General features: G+C 45.6%; 1 protein-coding gene across 5 annotated transcripts; it reads left to right on the forward strand.

Annotated features, from left to right (window-relative positions):
* Positions 1-1,520: 1,520 nt before the first annotated feature.
* Positions 1,521-15,417, forward strand: LOC110521087 (cleavage and polyadenylation specificity factor subunit 2). 5 transcript variants are annotated; one of them, XM_036976158.2, is made up of 16 exons: positions 1,521-1,686; positions 2,034-2,199; positions 2,461-2,620; positions 2,955-3,060; positions 3,299-3,428; positions 6,083-6,198; positions 6,393-6,580; positions 7,042-7,332; positions 7,536-7,636; positions 7,951-8,154; positions 8,838-8,993; positions 9,271-9,493; positions 10,163-10,501; positions 13,085-13,272; positions 13,995-14,192; positions 14,333-15,417. In XM_036976158.2, exons 2-16 carry the CDS (start codon positions 2,051-2,053, stop codon positions 14,370-14,372), a joined length of 2,589 nt encoding a protein of 862 aa, XP_036832053.1. In that variant the 5' UTR covers positions 1,521-1,686; positions 2,034-2,050; the 3' UTR covers positions 14,373-15,417. The 5 variants fall into 5 exon arrangements, with proteins under 5 accessions (XP_036832053.1, XP_090089312.1, XP_036832052.1 ...); XM_090233186.1 differs by having other exon boundaries at positions 13,085-13,219; XM_036976157.2 differs by having other exon boundaries at positions 13,995-14,412.
* The last annotated feature ends 595 nt before the right edge of the window (positions 15,418-16,012 follow it).

The following is a 16,012-nucleotide window of genomic DNA, read 5'->3' on the forward strand; positions in this document are numbered from 1 at the left end:
GCTAGACACTGATGCCTGATTCAAACCACAAGACCGAGATGTACAGGGCTGGCCTGGTCTTGAATCTGCCATAGTTTGTGAAAAGAGAATATCTGCGCCAGCACAGCATGGTTTACTTAAAAATTGTGTATCAGTGGGTGCAGATTTAACTCACCTGCTGTACAATGCACTTTTGTTCCTGAAAGCAGTCAGCTTCTGGTCCTGTGCGCTGTCCATGTAGATCCCGATCACAAAGCCAAGGGGGACACATATGTTCACGCAATGGTCACGCATCAGGGCAGCGAAGTTCACCATGTTTCCTGGTTGGTGCAAAACACATGCATTTACAGTATACTGTATGCAGCCATATTGTATTAAAACAAATACTTGGTGCACCTATAGCTGTGTGACAGCATAATAAACCAGCGTGTATGCAAGCCTTTCTGCTGTCAAGTTATAAGGAGTTGGCAAGAATACATAGACTGGAACACGGGGGAATAATAGCAAGCTAACTGTTAGTGGATCACAACCAGTTGGCTAAGTTAGATGAACATTAGTTGTTAGCGAACTGTTTATCCAAGTGTCCACACAACTGTTATCAACAAATACACGTTCATTTTTGTTGTTGTTGAGCTACCTAGCTATCGTTGATGTTACTATCACAGCAAGCCAGCTTTAGCCCAATATTGAACTAAAGGAGCCTAACTTCACGCTTTAGTCCAAGGTGGACAGACCATACATGTGTTTAAATGGCGAATTGGCTCTTACAGCCAAATACTCCCATCTAAATGCGAATCGATTCTCAATTACGGTACGGTTCTAGAAACATAAAATCACTAGTTTTATATCACAAAATAATTTTCAAATGCAAAAGGCACACAATGTTCATATACACTGCTTTAAATGGGTTTTACACAGTTGCAAAACAAGTTTGTAAACAAGCACTGCAACATGGAAATATGTCCATGTGGGAACCCTAACCATAAAAAAAAACGTGTGTATCAATGTAACCTTTTGTTTGTGGGACATTATTTATTGTCATTATGAAAGATAAGGTCCTTATGCTTCTAAACCCGTACCGCAAGCGATGCGTGTTCATGTTCAGACCGAACATCGCGTCTCTTGACTCATGTGGAACTGAGAGCCACGATCATGGGCTAATTTATGATGGACTCCAGCTGGTTATCTAGCTAGCAATAAGCCTCTGTTCGTCCCACAATAATTCTACAATATGTTGTGATTGCAAGATATACGTTGGATATACGTTGAAGTATTGCACGCACGGCTATAGAAATACATATAGAAAAGGCTTCTCTCGCTCATAGGGCTTCAGTGACATTGGACCCTACCAAGTGCTCTAAAATGGTGGTGTTAACTTGCAACTGTATGTGATGAAAAATGCTTTTAAATTGAACATGTCTTCAACTTCAGAATATGAGCTAATTAGTCTGGAGGATCATTTTCATTTGAATAGTAAAACGAGTGCATTTCTTCTTTGGCAATACAATTATTTATTTTACGCCGCCATAGATATGATTTAATGGTATCTCCCAGTGACCTTTGACATTTAAGCGGCAAACAATGTCTGAGTCGATGGAAGAAGTGTGGACAATCGTTGCTAAAAATGTCATAATATTGTAATGTTAGACTCTTCGTGTTATTGAATTTTTTGCTCAATTGGAGTTAAAACCTGTATGGCACTTGATGGTATGTTACTCGTTAGTCTATGGCCCATTGTAATAGCAACATTTGCCTGCTAGCAAACGTAGCATGCTAGCTAACGTTAGCTAGCTAGGACTGCTAACAATTACTTTAGCTTATGATCTCATAACTAGTTAGTGATGTATGATAAATAGTGTTATATTGTCTAGTAAATATTGAAACTGCTGTGAAGTTGTATCATGTCCATATCATTTATGGACCATGGCTGTGTACATTTTTCAGTTTACAATACATGCATATCGCAGTCATATTGCTGCATGTGAAGTGGTTCAAAATATAATCTTGTTAATAGCTAGTTAATTAACTAATGGTTCTATGTCTTGTCCCTGTAGTATGACAGCTGAGGAAAATGACGTCTATTATCAAACTGACTGCTGTGTCAGGGGTGCAGGAGGAGTCTGCCCTCTGCTACCTGCTGCAGGTGGATGAGTTCCGCTTCCTCCTGGACTGTGGCTGGGATGAGAGCTTCTCCATGGACATCATTGATTCCATGAAAAGGTAGAAGCCCACACCATAATCTAAGCCAGTAGGTCTCAATGGGGTACTTGGGAAGACTCAGAACATAGGCCTAATGATTGGTTACACATGAAGGGGGTACATCGGGCAGGGCAAAATGTGATTGGAGTTACTAATTGAGTCTTGATGTCAGCTATCTAGACATCCCCACCACAGTCTCAATTTAATTAATTCCTAATGTCAACAACTAGAACTTGTCCCAGTCAATCAGGTTTCTTATGGACCATTCCTCCTCCTCTCCAGGTATGTCCACCAGGTTGATGCGGTGCTCCTCTCCCATCCTGACCCCCTGCACCTGGGGGCCCTGCCCTATGCTGTGGGCAAGCTGGGCCTAAATTGCCCCATATATGCCACCATCCCCGTCTACAAGATGGGTCAGATGTTCATGTATGACCTGTATCAGGTGAGGCAGAGGTGTGCTAACCTGGTCCCAGATCAGTTTTTGTTGTCTTGCCAACTCTGCAAGACAGCACAAACTGATCTGGGACCAGGCTAGGGGATGTATGCGATGTACTGCGCCAGCGTTTCCCAAACTTGGTCCTGGGGACCCCAAGGGGTGCACATTTTTTGGGGTCCTAGCACTAAACAGTTGATTAAAATAATCAAAGCCTGGTGATTATTTAAATCAGCTGTGTAGTGCTAGGGTAAAAACCAAAATGTGGGGAAACGAAACGTGGGGGCAGAGGGAGTAACAGTGCACTGTAAAGTATTCTCACTTGTGATCTGTTGTTTGGTAGTCGCGCAACAACACTGAGGACTTCAACCTGTTCACCCTGGATGATGTGGACTGCGCTTTCGACAAAATCCAGCAGCTGAAGTACTCCCAGATTGTCAATCTGAAAGGTCAGTAATCGATGTATCAGTGTTACATAATGACTCAATTATAATATATAATTTCTATTGACTCCTGAGTAATGTACTGTATCTGTTCAAACCATAACACTGGTCTGCAGTAATCCATCTTTCCTATTTGACTGGAAAAGACACGGTCTGTCCAATTTCGATTGACTCCTGTTGTAGTGATCTCTTTACTCTAGCATAAAACACTGGTTCAATCGACCTTTCTACATTTTGTTTACAGGGAAAGGACATGGTCTGTCCATCACTCCACTTCCTGCTGGTCACATGATCGGAGGGACCATCTGGAAGATTGTGAAGGATGGGGAGGAGGAGATTGTTTACGCGGTGGACTTCAACCACAAAAGAGAGATGTGAGTAGAGGGCCATCCCAGACTAAAAATCTATTGTTCGAAATTTGATCATGTGTATTTTTCCATATGTAGACGCATCCTATGTGTTTTAATCAAATCAACTCTATGCACTGAGCCTGTCTGATGCTTTAAGTGCATTGTTTGATGATATAATTAAGACGCACAGATGACTAGAGGTCTTGAACGCAATTGGTTTGATTGGGCCGGGATCAGACTTGATGCTCTGTGTTAAAAAAAAAAAAAAATTGAGTGACTGTGTGACTTGCACCCATTGTCTCTCCTCCCTGCTGCAGCGATACCACAGAACATCAACATGTTTATCACGCTGTCCGTGTTGCTGAAGCTGCAAAATAATTACAATTCTGACTGAAAAGTTCTGTCACGCAAAAAATAAGCATTCCCTATTCCCTCAACCCTTAGTCTTTACGTGACACATGTATGTATTTTATGCACATGACCAATAGGGCCTGACCTGTAGCATATCATAATCACATTACTAAATTGGTTATAACAAACTCTGAACACCGGAACATGTGACGGCGAAATGTATGCAGAGGGCATGACAAACTGGAAACGAGGGAATGTATGCAGATGGCATGACAAACTGGAAACGAGGGAATGTATGCAGATGGCGTGACAAACTGGAAACGAGGGAATGTATGCAGATGGTGTAACAAACTGGAAACGGGGGAATGTATGCAGAGGGCATGACAAACTGGAAACGAGGGAATGTATGCAGAGGGCATGACAAACTGGAAACGAGGGAATGTATGCAGAGGGCATGACAAACTGGAAACGAGGGAATGTATGCAGATGGCGTGACAAACTGGAAACGAGGGAATGTATGCAGATGGTGTAACAAACTGGAAACGGGGGAATGTATGCAGAGGGCATGACAAACTGGAAACGGGGGAATGTATGCAGAGGGCATGACAAACTGGAAACAGGGGAATGTATGCAGATGGTGTAACAAACTGGAAACAGGGTAATGTATGCAGAGGGCATGACAAACTGGAAACGAGGGAATGTATGCAGATGGCATGACAAACTGGAAACGGGGGAATGTATGCAGATGGTGTAACAAACTGGAAACGAGGGAATGTATGCAGATGGCATGACAAACTGGAAACGAGGGAATGTATGCAGATGGCATGACAAACTGGAAACGAGGGAATGTATGCAGATGGCATGACAAACTGGAAACGAGGGAATGTATGCAGATGGTGTAACAAACTGGAAACGAGGGAATGTATGCAGATGGCATGACAAACTGGAAACGAGGGAATGTATGCAGATGGCATGACAAACTGGAAACGAGGGAATGTATGCAGAGGGCATGACAAACTGGAAACGGGGGAATGTATGCAGAGGGCATGACAAACTGGAAACAGGGGAATGTATGCAGATGGTGTAACAAACTGGAAACAGGGTAATGTATGCAGAGGGCATGACAAACTGGAAACGAGGGAATGTATGCAGATGGTGTAACAAACTGGAAACAGGGTAATGTATGCAGAGGGCATGACAAACTGGAAACAGGGTAATGTATGCAGAGGGCATGACAAACTGGAAACAGGGTAATGTATGCAGAGGGCATGACAAACTGGAAACGAGGGAATGTATGCAGATGGCATGACAAACTGGAAACGAGGGAATGTATGCAGATGGTGTAACAAACTGGAAACCGGGGAATGTATGCAGATGGTGTAACAAACTGGAAACCGGGGAATGTATGCAGATGGCATGACAAACTGGAAACGGGGGAATGTATGCAGATGGCGTGACAAACTGGAAACGGGGGAATGTTTGGTTGCTCGGGAGGTAACGAGGAAGTCAGATGTGTGGAATAAATAGTTGTGTGAAATACTGGAGATCAATAAAAAGGTGAGTCGTCAGCGCTGCGTACATATGATGTATGTCAAACAGGTGCTGTTAGATTATAATATACGTTTTATGACCGTTCAGAACAACACAAAATAAATTATAGGTGAACCGTAGAGTTTTATTTTTTGGTTATGACAGCAAAGACTAAAAACAGTTGCCAACATGGAATAGTTTATTTACTAATTATTCAAGGGTCACTTTGTTATTTTAAAACTAAAATGCTTGATTGCATTTAAAAACATGAATCACTCCAGATGTGTGATGTGAAGGAATGAATGATAGATACAGTAGCCTATATAACTATTGAAGCAGGCCTAAGTTACAGTATTAAGTCTAAACAGGATGTGCTCTTATGCCTACAGCTTGGTGGTGGTTATACAAGGCTGCTATACTAAACCTACTTATGATCATGACATTAATTATTATAATGATGATCATTATAGTAATAATAATAATAATAATAAGGAGATAAAAGGGGGTTATTATAAATCCATTTTTTCTGACAATTTGGAACAGTGTAAACAACACTAAATACATTATACATAATACCAGAGAGGCTGGTCTAACGAACAAGTGTCAAGCCTTTATTAAAGCACAGCAAAGATTTAAGAACAGCTGAATTTGTGAAATTGTTCATCAATCAGTAAGCTATTAAACAAACACTGTGAGTAGAGGGATGGAGAGAAGAGCAAGCGATAAATGTGGGAAGGCAATGAGAGAGCTGTCGGTGGCGGGGAACGATGGTTATAGTGTTTGTTTATTTTCTTCAGCCACCTGAATGGGTGTACGTTGGAGTCGGTGAGCCGTCCCTCTCTTCTCATCACAGACTCGTTCAACGCTACATACGTACAGCCGCGTCGCAAGCAAAGGGACGAGCAGCTCCTTAGTAAGTTAATCAACACTCAATCATCTGCAATCCTAGCCTGGTCACATATATGTTTGTGCTTTCTTACCAACTACCTGTGGTCACTGGAAAGTCATGACCATAGGAGTTGGCCAGACAACACAGTAATACCTATTGGTTGAATATGAAGGGAAAAGTGATTTACCAATCTTCCGGCCGCCCCCCCCCTCCTTCAGCCAATGTAATGGAGACCCTACGCGGCGACGGCAACGTGCTGATCGCGGTGGATACGGCAGGCCGTGTACTGGAGCTGGCTCAGCTGCTGGACCAGATCTGGAGGACAAAGGACGCAGGGCTGGGGGTCTACTCTCTGGCCCTGCTCAACAACGTCAGCTACAACGTGGTGGAGTTCTCCAAGTCTCAGGTCAGAGTCACACACATACCCTTTCATTACCTGACCACACAGTACCAGTCCAATCTGAGTCTTTGCTTCAGCCTGCCTGGAGTGCCAGATGGGTGGGGTTTGCACCTTTGGGACTATTCTGTTGGTGTAGTTGCAACATGTGAGCACAGCTAAAAAGTATTTGAAAGATCTAAAAATAAAATAAAAATTCCCCAGGTCCAGTACCATCTACATATAAGTACTTATGTGCTTTTATTCACGTTTCAATATTGCTCACTACTCATTTAATGGGCTTTCATATGTAACATGCTGCATCTTCTGAAAGGTATAAAATGTTAGCATTTTGTGGCACGGAATTAATATATTCCGCAAAATATAGCATGTCACAAACACGGTACCTCAAACAGTTCGTCTTGCATCACTCTGTCATTGTAATAGGCATGGTAACAATAGTGGTGACTCTGTTATATTCTGCCCTACAGGTGGAGTGGATGAGTGACAAGCTGATGCGCTGCTTCGAAGACAAGCGCAACAACCCCTTCCAGTTCCGTCACCTGTCCCTGTGCCACAGCCTGGCCGACCTGGCTCGCGTGCCCAGCCCCAAGGTGGTGCTCTGCAGTCAGCCCGACCTGGAGTCTGGCTTCTCCCGCGAGCTCTTCATCCAATGGTGTCAGGACGCCAAGAACTCTGTGATCCTTACCTACCGTACCACGCCCGGCACCCTGGGCCGCTACCTCATCGACAACCCCGGGGAGAAGATGCTGGACCTGGAGGTGAAACTATAAGAGAAGACTTTAGGGAAGACGAGCTGCCATTTTGGCTCAGATTTTTGGATTTATCTGTTTGTGCAGCGTGTCCATATGGCTCTTCCTGTCTCCCAGTTTCCATCTCAACTCAAGCATGGGAACAGCTTGATATGTCACAATGGCTTTCTCACCCCCCCCCTTTTCATACATTTTTGTTGTCATGTTGACAGATTAGGAAACGGGTGAAGCTGGAAGGCAGAGAGCTGGAAGAATACCTAGAAAAAGAGAGAATGAAGAAGGAAGCTGCCAAAAAACTTGAACAAGAAAAAGAGTGAGTCACTGACACTTTATTTCTGGCCTATTCGTATTTACAATACTACTGCACTGTGAATAATATTCTTCCAGGTGGGTTAGGGGTATTATTTAGCTGTTTTCTGTGTGTTTGTATGTGTGCACAGATGACATTTTGAGTCATTTAGTAGACGCTCTTATCCAGTGCGACTTACAGTGCATCCATCTTAATGGAACAAGGCGAGACAACCACATAACAGCACGGTTGTTCTCCAGGAATGAAGATGTGTTCGTCTTTGAGGTGGCGAAACACAGCAAGATTGTGTGTGTCTAATATATTTGTGTCTGTCTCAGGGTGGACGTGGACTCGAGTGATGAGAGCGACATGGAGGATGACCTGGAGCTGCCGGCGGTGGTGAAAACCAAACACCACGATCTCATGATGAAGGGAGACGGCGTCCGCAAGGGCAGCTTCTTCAAACAGGCCAAGAAGTCTTACCCCATGTTCCCCACCCACGAGGAGAGGGTCAAATGGGATGAGTACGGAGAGATCATCAGGTAATGTAGTCAGTGAACTAGTAGTATTATGGAGAGATCGTCAGTGAACTGGTAGTATTATGGAGAGATCGTCAGTGAACTGGTAGTATTATGGAGAGATCATCAGGTACTGTAGTCAGTGAACTAGTAGTATTATGGAGATATCGTCAGGTACTGTAGTCAGTGAACTAGTAGTATTATGGAGAGATCGTCAGTGAACTAGTAGTATTATGGAGAGATCGTCAGTGAACTAGTAGTGTTATGGAGAGATCGTCAGATACTGTAGTCAGTGAACTAGTAGTATTATGGAGAGATCGTCAGATACTGTAGTCAGTGAACTAGTAGTATTATGGAGAGATCGTCAGGTACTGTAGTCAGTGAACTAGTAGTATTATGGAGAGATCGTCAGATACTGTAGTCAGTGAACTAGTAGTATTATGGAGAGATCGTCAGGCACTGTAGTCAGTGAACTAGTAGTATTATGGAGAGATCGTCAGATACTGTAGTCAGTGAACTAGTAGTATTATGGAGAGATCGTCAGGCACTGTAGTCAGTGAACTAGTAGTATTATGGAGAGATCAGGTAATGTAGAAACAGGAAATCCCTTTGGATAATGAGCTCTAGCTATGCATTGGAATCTTTGTTGTAGCAGCTCCAGATGGCGTCGCACAATATTGTACTAATGAATGACTGTCTGTCTCCAGACCGGAGGACTTCCTGGTACCAGAGCTCCAGGCCACTGAGGAGGAGAAGAACAAGCTGGAGTCGGGCATGGCCAACGGGGACGAACCCATGGACCAGGACTCCTCATCCAAAGTACCCACCAAGTGTACCTCCACTACGGAGAACCTAGAGATCAAGTAATTGGGCCCAAACACCTAAATGAGAGCAGATGTATTCAGAGCCTCTCAGTGCTAAAATCATTCTGATATATATTCTAATGACATACAAGGCATATTTCTGAAAAATGTAAGTTTGTGATTTTACTGCCAAGACTATTAAGTTATTTTTTTTATTTGCACAAAATATGAATTGTGCCCATTTCTTTCTAATATGATCCTAAAAGTATTTTTTTCTTAATAATGCATATTTAAAATATTGAGAAATTATCAATTCTGGTCTGATCTTCCTGTGCAGAGCCAGGGTGACTTACATCGACTACGAGGGCCGCTCGGACGGCGACTCCATCAAGAAGATCATTAACCAAATGAAACCGCGGCAGCTGGTGATCGTGCACGGCCCCCCCGAGGCCAGCCTGGACCTGGCCGAGTCCTGCAAGGCCTTCACCAAGGACATCAAGGTCTACACGCCCAAGCTGCAGGAGACTGTGGACGCCACCAGTGAGACACACATTTACCAGGTAGAATGTCATTTAAAAAATACATGCTCATGTAGGATATTTTGGGACAGGTTTTTGACTAATGCCCTGTGAATAATTGACCCATTTGACATATCATTTTGTGTTATCACGATTCACCAGCCAGAAAGTTGATGTGCTTTAGTCACGGTTACTGTAACCCAGGGGTGGGAAACTCCAGTCCTCCAGGGCCTGATTGGTGTCACACTGTTTCTCCATCCCAGCAAACACAGCTGATTTAATCAAATGGCATTCTAAACTGAAGATCATGTTTTGGTGATTATTGGAGTCAGGTGTGTTAGCTGGGGCAAGACTGTGACACCATCAGGCCCTCAAGGACTGGAATTGCCCACCCCTGCTGTAACTAATCAAACCCAGGTCAAGCCATCTTAGAATTCTGGACCAGACAATGGGTCAATTGTGTAAGGTTTATAATATATGCCATTTAGCAGACACTTTTATCCAAAGCGACTTCCAGTCAAGCGTGCATAAATATTACATATGGGTGGTCCCGGGAATCAAACCCACTATCCTGGTGTTGCAAACGCCATGCTCTACCAACTGAGCTACAGAAGCAGTTTTATTTATGTGCAGAAATGTATAGAAACACAAACGTTGAGCTTAACCACTTTCTGTTTAATGTACATACGAGGTTGTGGTGTTCTTCCCTAGGTGCGGTTGAAAGACTCACTGGTGAGCTCGCTGCAGTTCTGCCGCGCCAAGGACACAGAGCTGGCGTGGATCGATGGCGTACTGGACATGCGCGTGGTCAAGGTGGACACAGGCGTGCTGCCTGAGGAGGGCATGGTGAAAGGCGAGAAGGGAACTGGCGAGGAGGTTGTGGAAGACAGTGAGCTGGCCATGGACGTGACCCCTGCTGACGATGCCACCACGGACCATAGCGTGGTGGCGCAGCAGCGCGCCATGAAGACGTTGTTTGGCGAGGATGTGCGCGAGCTGTCGGAGGAGAGTGATGTCATCCCTACCCTGGAGCCTCTGCCTGCCCACGAGGTGAGAGTGAGCGCTGGCCCGGAGGGAGAGCGAGCGAGCTCTGGCCCCGGGGGAGAGGGAGGGAGGGAGAGCGAGCGAACTCTGGCCTCGGGGGAGAAGGAGGGAGGGAGAGCGAGCGAACTCTGGCCTCGGGGGAGAGGGAGGGAGGGAGAGCGAGCGAACTCTGGCCTCGGGGGAGAGGGAGGGAGGGAGAGCGAGCGAACTCTGGCCTCGGGGGAGAGGGAGGGAGGGAGAGCGAGCGAACTCTGGCCTCGGGGGAGAGGGAGGGAGGGAGAGCGAGCGAACTCTGGCCTTGGGGGAGAGGGAGGGAGGGAGAGCGAGCGAACTCTGGCCCCGGGGGAGAGGGAGGGAGAGCGAGCGAACTCTGGCCCCGGGGGAGAGGGAGGGAGGGAGAGCGAGCGAACTCTGGCCCGGGGGGGAGGGAGGGAGGGAGAGCGAGCGAACTCTGGCCCCGGGGGAGAGGGAGGGAGGGAGAGCGAGCGAACTCTGGCCCCGGGGGAGAGGGAGGGAGGGAGAGCGAGCGAACTCTGGCCCCGGGGGAGAGGGAGGGAGGGAGGGAGAGCGAGCGAACTCTGGCCCCGAGGGAGGGAGGGAGGGAGAGCGAGCGAGCGAACTCTGGCCCCGGGGGAGAGGGAGGGAGGGAGAGCGAGTGAGCGAACTCTGGCCCCGGGGGAGAGGGAGGGAGGGAGGGAGAGCGAGCGAGCAAACTCTGGCCCCGGGGGAGAGGGAGGGAGGGAGGGAGGGAGAGCGAGCGAGCGAACTCTGGCCCCGGGGGAGAGGGAGGGAGGGAGGGAGAGCGAGCGAGCGAACTCTGGCCCCGGGGGAGAGGGAGGGAGGGAGGGAGAGCGAGCGAGCGAACTCTGGCCCCGGGGGAGAGGGAGGGAGGGAGGGAGAGCGAGCGAGCGAACTCTGGCCCCGGGGGAGAGGGAGGGAGGGAGGGAGAGCGAGCGAACTCTGGCCCCGGGAGGGAGGGAGGGCGAGCGAGCGAACTCTGGCCCCGGGAGGGAGGGAGACTACTGAGTTGAACCCAGGAATCTTTACCAACACTAAGGTTAAAATGTTATAGTTCTATGGTGTAAACATGTAAACATTGTGATCAACCAAATTTAGATTTACGTATTTCAAAATGAATTCATTATAAAATGGTCAAAACTAATGATCAGAAGCTGTATAGTTGTGGTTGCACTCAGTCAAACTGATGTGAGATCAGAGTTACCAATATATTAACTTTATGTTTGTTGTTCTACAAAGTCCAACTGATCTAAGATCAGAGGTGCTTTCAACAAGGGAAGTAGTTTGCAAACGTTAGCTAATGTTAGCTAACATATTCCATTTACACTGAGCAAAAATTTAATGCAACATGTAAAGTGTTGGTCCCATGTTTCGTGAGCTGAAATAAAAGATCCCAGAAATGTTCCATGAGCACAATGAGCTTATTTCTCTAAAATGTTGTGCACATTTGTTCACATCCTTGTTCGTGAGCATTTCTCCTTTGTCAAGATAATCCATCCACCTGACAGTTGTAGCATATCAATAAACTGATTAAAAAGCATGATCGTTACACAGGTGCACCTTGTGCTGGGGATAATAAAAGGCCACTCTAAAATGTGCAGTTTTGTCACAACACAATGCCACAGATGATGTCTCTTTTTTGAGGGAGTGTGCAATTGGCATTCTGACTACAGGAATGTTCACCAGAGCTGTTGCCAGATAATTTAATGTTAATTTCTCTACCATAAGCCACCTCCGTTTTAGAGTATTTGGCAGCACGTCCAACCGGCTTCACAACCACACACCACGTGTATGGCATTGTGTGGGTGAGGGGTTTGCAGATGTCAACATTGTAAACACAGTGCCCCGTGGTGGGGTTATGGTATGGGCAGACATAAGCTACGGACAATGAATACAATTGCATTTTATCGATGGCAATTTGAGTGCACAGGAATACCGTAATCAGATCCTGAGGCCCATCTTTTTTTTATATGGTAGCTGTGACCAACAGATCTGTATTCCCCAGTCAGGTGAAAACCATAGATTAGGGCCTAATGAATTTATTTAAATTGACTGATTTCCTTATATGAACTGTAACTCAGTCAAATCTTTAAAATTGTTGGATGTTGCGTTTATATTTTTGTTCAGAATATTTTGTTAGCCGCTAACGTCCGTAAAAAGTTGGTAGTGTGCGACAAACGTAAGTGTCTGTTTGGGGTCTAAACTGCCGTCACAGATAATCATGTGGCCGTGTATTAGTAATAGCCAAGTGATTTGCAGTCTGATTATTGCCTGTGAAATGCCACAGTAATCGTTTTGAAAATGTGCTGTTCAATGTTTCCCATAACATTTTGGAATATACATTAAAATAGTTTCTAAGTAACATGTTTGCTGCAAACCGAAGCCTTGTTAAACTCACCTCCAGTGCATAGCGACTGCATGGTTTTAGTTTGAGTCCAACTGGTCTGGGATCATGTGTATAGAGACTTTAGTTTTTAGTTCCGCAGAGTCAATAGAGTCCAACTGGTCTGGGATCATGTGTATAGAAAACAGTTGTGGTTCTAACCCATGCACACCCTGTCTAACTCACAGATCCCAGGCCACCAGTCAGTGTTTATCAACGAGCCGCGCCTGTCCGACTTCAAGCAGGTGCTGCTGAGGGAAGGCATCCAGGCTGAGTTTGTGGGAGGAGTGCTGGTGTGCAACAACATGGTGGCCGTCCGCAGGGTGAGTTTGTGGGAGGAGTGCTGGTGTGTAACAACATGGTGGCCGTCCGCAGGGTGAGTTTACTGTGTGTCTGTCTCCTCCCCAACACACAGTACGGTCATTAATTCAGCCCTGTGTTCATTCTGCACAATCTCGGTGTCCTTGTAGTTAGTGTCTGCCCTGAGGTTGGGAGTTCGATCCCCGGCCGAGTCATACCAAAGTCTCTGCTTGGCACTCAGCATTAAGGAGAAAGATTGGGGGTGAGGCCCTGCGATTGACGAGCGTCCTGTCCAGGGGGTGTACTTGTACATCAAGATGCCTCACGCTACAGAAACAGGAGATAGGTCACACTAGCCAAGGCTCCTTACATTCAGCGCTCTGTGACAGCCTAAACCATCCCTTTCACTGAGCTGCTGCATGGGAAATGGTAAATAAACCCAGAGGGTGCATGGGGTGGCCTGTGTTGTCAACAACATCAACAGCTATATATGTATTGAACTTCAATTCAATTGAATTGAATAGCGATTGTTATTTATTTACAAGAATGCTCTGGGGGAAGGAAGGATGACGCAGAAACATCATACATTTTATTTAACGTTGGACATGAGCAGACGTAACAGCCATGACCAGAAACCTGTGACAATCAACCATTTCTGCTTCTGTACAACACTCAATCTCCATTTTGCATCTGCTTGTGATTTTTTAAAATGTTTATATACAATTGTTTATGATGTTGGGAGTTTTCAGTGATAACGCACGTGTGACCCCTCTAACCCTTATCTCCTCCCCTGTACAGACGGAGGCGGGGCGCATCGGCCTGGAAGGATGCCTGTGTGATGACTATTATAAGATCCGTGAGCTGCTGTATCAGCAGTATGCTGTGGTGTAGGAGAGAGGAGCAACATGCAGCAGAGATGGTGTCAGTCATGACAGTATCACACAGACGGGATGGAGGGGAGCGAGGACTATTACCCAGAGGACCACAGGGTTTTAGGTATTCTCCACACACAGGCTACCTGAGCTCCCCTCGGGAGCCTTTCCAGCTGTTTGAATTCCAACTGCTGTGTTGATTTGTCCTTTCCCCCCCATTTAAAAATCTGTTTACTGTTTATTGTGCGTCTTTCCCCACCGCAGTGAGAGACAGATGGGCTTTTCAGGAGTGACCTCTTCTTGATGTGAACACATGATGTAACCCTTAGGGTCATTTTTACCTCTCCTCAAGCCCCCTCGGCTCTGGACTGGGCTGGCGAGGTGAAAGCTTACCACACGCTGGAGAGTCCCAACATCGTTCGACGTAGGCTGGAATGGTTTATCTGTTTTTTTTGTTTCTCATTAAAGCTGCAATATGTATTGTTTTGGGTGACCCAACCAAATTCACAATAGAAATGGGAGTTTTTGATCTGTCTTTCTCATTGAAAGCAAGTTTAAGAAGTTGTAGATCTCTTGTATTTCTATGCTTCCCATTACGTTTTGTTTTTGCATCTTTTACTTTCGGATTCATACACCAGCTTCTAACAGCCAAAACTGCTATATTTTGGGTTATTGAAAATATATTTCACCATGGTTTAGATGGTACAATGATTCTCTACAGTATACATTGTTTGTTTTGTCACACAAACAGAGATTAGGAGAACCATTAGAATTTTAGCAACCAGGAAATTGCGACTCAATTATCGCATATTGGAGCTTTAAATTCCCTTTTCTGAACAAATAAATGTGTTTGTTTCCTATATATTTTTCCGTGGGTCGAGAGAGGGGAATAAGACGTGTATACGCTGTCGGCAGGGTTGGGGTCAATTTAGGAAGTGAACCATGTTTCAATGAGGTCCATTTTTTTAATTGTTTTTTTTGTTTATTTTCATTTTTACTTCCTGAGTTGATTAAATGGAATTGAAATGAAATTGCCTGTATGTAAGCAAGTACCAATACAGGGGCTTTACTAAATGGTACTGCTGCAGTTACAGTATGACACCACCAGATGGAGCTATGTTTCATCCATTCTGTCTGCCTCAGATTCCCTTTATCAAGTGTGTTCACACAGCAGCAATTCCAGGGTTAGAGATGACATTGTCCCTGCAGTAATATCTTGGTAAATTAGCATAATGCACTGTCATGTACATAACACGCTAGAATAGTCCATTCTCTCATGCCTGTATTTCAGGTAACTGAAATCAGGTTTATTATGAGACCGAGAAAAGTAAAAATGGATTTTAAAATGGCTCGCTGGTTTGTGTTAATTTTTGTAATCCACATATATAGGGTCAATGTTGTTATCCCTGTGTAGTTTGAATTACCCATTGTATCGGTTGTGAGTGTGTGTGTGCACAGTAGGCCTAAAGGGCACCCTAATTCCTTTAAAGTGCACTTCTTTTAGCCCTATGCTGAAAATTAGTGCACTATAAAGGGAGGAGGGTGCCATTTCAGACACAACCGTGTGAGGGTGTCGTGTTGTGACTAACATGTTTCCTGCTCGGTCGTGGCTCGTCATTGGCTGATGTCTGCTGCTGCAGCAGTGGGGGCACATCGTATCGGCTGATTACGTTCACAGGCAGCGTTGTGCTAATCCCCAGGGTGGGCCCAAGCCTTCCTACCACGTGGTCACTGGCGTGGCTCTACCCACCACAACAAAGCACCACCCTACCTCACACACTATACACACTCCAATGACGTCACATCAACGTCCATGTCTGCTAGTAGAACGCCCCACGCATGACCCCGCGGCCAGTCAGAGGACGGTGGGCCACAAACACTAGTCAGGGTGGGCCGAGAGAGGGATCATGGATGGAGGGAGTTATAGGCATGAGCAGCATAGAT

The sequence above is a fragment of the Oncorhynchus mykiss genome, chromosome 4 (assembly GCF_057628025.1).
Source record: "Oncorhynchus mykiss isolate SJ-2025 chromosome 4, ASM5762802v1, whole genome shotgun sequence".
NCBI classification, from domain to species: domain Eukaryota; kingdom Metazoa; phylum Chordata; class Actinopteri; order Salmoniformes; family Salmonidae; genus Oncorhynchus; species Oncorhynchus mykiss.